Below are 6028 nucleotides of genomic sequence, written 5' to 3'. Positions count from 1 at the left end.
AGAAAAGCATGTCACGTCAATAAAAACAGTTTGGCACAGAAATGTTTGTCTTTGTTTGAAAAACATTCACACACTAATGGTACAAAGCTACCTAATAGTAGCCACAGCAGCCCTGGGGCAGTCTGACAGAGGAGAGGCTGCCAGGCACCGGCCCCACCGGGCCCTCTGAGCAACACCAGCACAAACTAACACCGTAAAAAACTGGAGATAACAATGTCACAATCAAACAGGTCTGATGGAGCAAAAAAATTGAAAGCCAGAGAGTTTCTAAGAGACTCTGCAGCTCAAAGATCATGCAGCAAAAACCTTGATCTCCACTGCACTACGAGGATCTGGCTGGGAGATCTGGCATTTTGGACTAACTGCAGACAGTGGAGAGTCGACTGATCCAGTTCATAATATGAGTTGCAGTAATCTAATCTAGAGATAACAAATTAATGTAAAAGATTTTCAAGGATTTTAGGAAGAATGTAAGATTTATCTTGGGTAATTTGGTGATACAAGAAAATCCTGAATACTGTGGACACTTTCTGAAATTTCAAGGAACTACCTAAAAACACTCAGAGACTCCTGACAGTGGAGGAGCAATGGACTGTTAAGGGAGACAAGAAATCAGTTTGAATCGGAAGGTGAGATCATCAAACACAATAACTTTGGTTTTGTTGTCATTAGGGTCAGATAGTTTTGAGTTAACCATTCTTTAACACCCAGTCAACTGTTTAACAGAGACTGCAGTGGGTCACAAACTTGCCAATTGAAAGGGAAAACCAAAACTTTGAGACTAACAACTTTTTTCAGTCCTTAAAAAGGTTAACTAAAAAAATCAGCATTTTCCAAAATCTTGGTTGGATAAGAGTAATTTGTAATCTGGAAGGTGGCCTGCAGTTCAAAGAAACATAAAGATCAAGATTCTTCATTTTGATGACTGGCTGCATGCTTGAATACAACTGGTACACAGCCAGATGACGAAGAGGTGTTTAAAATGTCTAAAATGCTAGTAGAATGACATGAAGGGTCTCATCGAAAAGATGGGAAGGGAAGTCTTGTGGGAAATTGAAAGGTCTCAAATAAAAGAAACAAAACATTTTGTTTAAACTGATGAAAAACAGCAGAGCAATCAGAGAGCACAGAACTATCTAAAACAGACCGAGACTGAGAAGACCTTAGCATCCATATTTTTCCTACAAAGTGATCCAAGAAAGTGTCACGATGTTTATGGCCTCCATGGAAACAGTGTCACAGGGATTAATAATTAAAAAGAACTTGAGGTTTGAGACTACTAACAAAGATCACACTCCATAAAAAGCAGATTTAGCTAGATATCAGAGCTTTCACATTCCTCTGATATGTAGATAAACAGCCATGAAGAATTTGCTTTGACACTTGGAATTTGTTCTTCCATCTTTTCTCTGTACACTGGAAGAGCAAGAGAGGATTCATTCAGCCAAGGCTGATTGGGTGGTTTGGCTCACTTAGGCCTCAGAGGAGCAGCAGAGCCCAGAATGTCAGAACATGTCAAGTTATAAAGATCAATTAGCCCTTCAAAACTGAGATCAGCACAGGAAGAAGTATGAGGGAGTGTTTTCTCCTCAGGGTATTGATCAGGGCTGTACAGTGATAGCTAATGTGCCTCATACATAGTATGGGCAGAGTATGGTGTACTGGCAGCTGTTAAACAGCCTGGTGGTCAGAGAGCTGCAGCCCCAATGGTTCCCTCATCGTTGGTAAGAAGAAGGAGCGGAGTAACCCCCTGTGTTTTGATCACAAGTAACTTAACCATAAGACCTGCCATGGTGCCTTTCCTCTACCAAGAATTGAGGAACCTTTGGGCACTCTGTCAAGAGTGGTTCTTCACCTTTGATTTAACTAGTGGTGGTGACCAGGCCAATGTGGGCTAACCTAATGAGATGAAGACTGTCATCTGTAAGCCGTTTGAGTTGTTTGAATTTAACAGAATGCTATTTGGACTTTGCAATGCCCCAACACGTTTCAGCGACTAATGGAGGAAATGTTTGGGTCTCAAAATTGTCAGTCTCTTGGATGACCTTAAGGTTCTCCTTTCCTCTTGAGTTTCTCCTTTCCTCATTCCATTGACTGAGGAATGCATTCCTCAGTCGATGCATTCCTCATCGACTGAGGAATGCAAACATTCCTCAGTCCATGAATGTTTGCATCGTTTGGAAACTGTGATGAAGCCACCTGAACAAGATGGACTAAAAGAGAGGCTAAAAAAAGTGAATTCTTCAGGATTGTCCAACCAGTGTCCCAGAGGTGCAATCCTTTCTGGGGTTTTGTCAGCTACTATAGACGATTTATTGAAAGCTTTGCAAAATTGGCAGCCAACAGCTAATAGCTGATACCTGGGGTTGTCAGTGGCAACGGCAGTTAGGTAACCATTGATCAGATGATTGTGGATAAGGCTTAGCAGAGATACAAGCCAGGCTGGTGGGCACACCTGTTCTAGCTTATGCTAATTTCTCCAGGCCAGTTGCAGTTGCCCTGAAGCTCCGCCCCTTTGCCTTTGGTCACCATGGACTCAGAACCACAGAGAGGAACATGTTCAACTACTGTTCCATGAAAAGTGGACAATGAGAGATACATTTCAAGACTATTTACTGGGCCAGCAATAGACTATATGGATGAGTAGCATCTCATTCCCCTGCAAGGTGAGTCTGCAGCTGCTTATTAGCAGGCCAGCCAAGTCCTCAGTTTTAGTCTTTCCTTCTTTTACATTAAAATATTTGTGTCTTATAAAGTTGTGACCACTTTTATCTTTATTTTTTCTATAAATTGTGAGCCAAATAAAATATCTGTTATTTCTTACAAGTTTCTCTGTGTGAAGGTCTGGTAAAATGAGCATTGGATGTTCTCTTACCACAGACTATACTTTGTGTTTTTTACCACTGATCACTTGATTCACTTTGAAAAACCAGAGCAAGGTTGTGTTTCTTCATCTCTGCTTTTCTTGCATAATCCGCGTTCCATATGTTTGAATGTTAATTTCTACTCTAGGTTCTTGGCCTTCAGAAGCTTTTGTGTATATGAAAAAAAGACAGATGATGCAGCGGAGTGAAACCAGTGTGTGTTATGGCACACGTAGGTCTGACTTTCTTGTAAGTGTTTCTGGCTTTTATGTGAATTGGTTATTAGCCATTAGCCATATGCACAACCCTGCTGTAGAGGCCCAGTGTGCACATCCTGCCCCGGTTTCTATATAACACTCATGTTCGGACATTGCAGCTGAATCTATTTATGCCAGTCTATTAAACATTGAGAGCATTTTTTTCATCACTCTAGCAGAGAAAAGGATGATTAGTAGATCGCCCTTTTCCACTGGTCAAAAGGAAAAGGGTGATCCGCTATTTGCCTTTTTCCTTTCTGATCCTTTCTGAAACAGCATTGGCTGTGGACATAATCTTTAATATTGGAGAAACACAGGCAGCAGCTCAAATAAACAGACACAAAAAATATATATAGACAAGAGTTAGGAGTTTATTTGTGTTGTAAAAAGTCTTATTTATATTAACAGTTTTGAGATTTGGACTAAACAAGTGAAAGTATTATTTTTAGACTGGTTGTAAATGTGTTTTTTTCAGATTAACCAATAAGATCAGCCAACACTTCACCTCTTGTAAACAAAATGACTTTTCTGTCTCTATGATGTAAGTAGCAAGCAAAAAAAAAAAAAAGAAAGACTTTGTTGTTAAGATAACATTCGATTTATGTTAGCCCCAAACCTTGATTGCCATGATGTGCTTTCCGTTCAGCCTTGCACACTTGACTGTTTCTTTTTTACCACCTCATCATTTCTGGAAACATTTCTTTCTCCAAATTTCTTTATGCTTATCTTCGGCAACTTCATTGAATGTTGTGTTGTTACAGGGAGGCTGGGTAATTGTGAAAGCTGTCTGGAAATGTTCAACGTTAATAGTTCATTGAAGAAATGTCAAAAAGCTCAAATCCAAATAAAGTCCCAAGTCTTTTGATTTGATCAGGTTTAGCCAAAAGTCATTAAATTTGTCATATACAAATGTTTTTTTCTGCACATATTAGTTGAAACATAAAAAACAAAATCACTTCAGTTCCTGTCCTTATCAGTCAAGGACCATAATAAGGCAAAACCATTTAAGTTTACCTTTTCATCACCAAGCTTGAATGTACGTTCTTTTGCATGAATGTGGTTCTGTAAAGCATTTATGAAAGTCAGAGTTTTTCCTGCAACTGGCAGAAGCAGACAAACTGTGCAATCAATCTGACAAATGCTCAAGAAAAAAATGGTCAAGGAGTTGAGCTGATTAAAGTGCCACAGAAAATTTTAAGTTTGTTATGAAGGAAAAATTGTCTTTTGAGAACCCAGTTTTAGATTCTAGTACCAAGATGTCATTTCAAACTGGCCTTTCATGAAAAGTGAGTGTAATGTCACAGTATTTCTGATACTCAACATTATTCACTGTAGTTCCAGTCTGATAACACTGGTGAGGAACAACTCATCATGCACACACATGAGCACACACACACACACACACAGACTCTACAGAATCCTTCTCTTGGTGCATTTTTCAGACAAGTGACTGAACTGAACTATCTTAACTGAATATACAATTGCATCAGTCAATATCTGACTCTGAGACAGAGACAAGTTACCTCACAATGTGCTCCAACCAATCATTGTAATGTTCTTTACATGTCATTGTATCGTTGTAAACACGTTTTCACTGTGTGAGCGGAACCGTCTCGTCACTTAGGAAGCTGCGAATTGGAAGGAACAAGGAGTGACTTCTTGTGTGTGAGCATGAAAACCAGTCCTGGATCAGAAAAACGATGCTTAAACATAGTGGCAACGGAGAGAAACGGTTTTGCAGTCCTTTTCCTCGCAATGAAGAAATGCAAATAAGAAGTTTTTAAAACCCGACAGAGTCAGAATTGAAAAAAAAATAAAATAAAAATATCACAGCTGGAAAACAAACTCCATTCACCACACACAACATGTAATTTGTATGAAAAACTTATGTTAATTTATTCTCCACTAAACCATATGGACCAGACCTTTCCTCCACATAAAAACTTTCCAGACGATTTTTCCATGTTTTCCAAGGTGTGACTCTGGCCAGTGTCTACTGCTCACAAATTCTGACCTTTAGAAGAACAACTTTTTGTCATTTCTTTTGGCATGACCAGTGCTGCAGTATACAACAAGCTAGCTAGCTAGTTAGACAGACAGATTACTAGCTAGCTGGATAGCTAGATAGACAGATAGGTAGATAGATAGATTTTGGTACTGCAGGATATAAAATACAATATTGATGCCGTTACAAGTTTCCTTTGCTTCTGGGCATCCATTTGTCCAAATACACTAATATCAAATGAAATTGCACTCAGTGGCTATACATTGGTCTCAAGGCCATTCATGTCAATAGTGCAGTGTTCTTTGCTCTTCTTGAGATATCTTGGAGGAATCGGAGGTTTCTTTTTGTCTGAAATCTGCTGAACACCTTCCTCAAGCTGCATTAGTCGAGCAACATCAGGAGGGATGAGCTTGTGTTTGACTCCTGAGGAAGGCGGTCGAACGTTCCCATTGTTGTTGTGGCAGTTCATTGTGGGTGGGGGATTCAGTGGGATTTTAGCCTCACAGACCAGAGGTACCTGTGGACAGGACATTAAAAAAAGTACTTACAAAATGCAAAACAAACAAACAACAAAAAAACCCAACAGTTTTTGTTTCTTTTTGTTTTGTTTAAACAACTCCAGAGAATTTAACACAGTAAAAAGGAAAATCCAACTGAAAAAATTAAAGTTTTAAGCTGAAACTTTAAAAGGAAATTCAACCATCAATACTCAATAGAAATGTGATTACAAATAACCAGACTTTGACTGAATCATTGTTTGTTGATAAATGTTTGACAAAGAATTATGTTTTGCAAATTTAAAAATATGATGTTGATTCATGTTTAAAAAATCAAAACAGAATGGATTTTTTTTCAATGAAAGGTTTTAAACAGAAGTATAAACAACCAATGAATTAGAACCA

At 38.7% G+C, this 6028-nt stretch overlaps 1 protein-coding gene across 1 annotated transcript in view; it reads right to left on the bottom strand.

Annotated features, from left to right (window-relative positions):
- Positions 1 to 3382: 3382 nt before the first annotated feature.
- Positions 3383 to 6028, bottom strand: part of slc1a7b (solute carrier family 1 member 7b) — a 50808-nt gene continuing 48162 nt past the window's right edge. Inside the window, exon 11 of the mRNA XM_007554660.2 lies at positions 3383 to 5643. Coding sequence (XP_007554722.1) covers positions 5383 to 5643 — 261 coding nt within the window. The 3' untranslated portion in view covers positions 3383 to 5382. The remainder of the gene's footprint in view (positions 5644 to 6028) is intronic.

This window comes from Poecilia formosa, unplaced genomic scaffold (genome assembly GCF_000485575.1).
Source record: "Poecilia formosa unplaced genomic scaffold, Poecilia_formosa-5.1.2 Scaffold65, whole genome shotgun sequence".
Classification (NCBI taxonomy): Eukaryota; Metazoa; Chordata; class Actinopteri; order Cyprinodontiformes; family Poeciliidae; genus Poecilia; species Poecilia formosa.
This window is presented reverse-complemented; position numbering and strand designations above follow the sequence as displayed.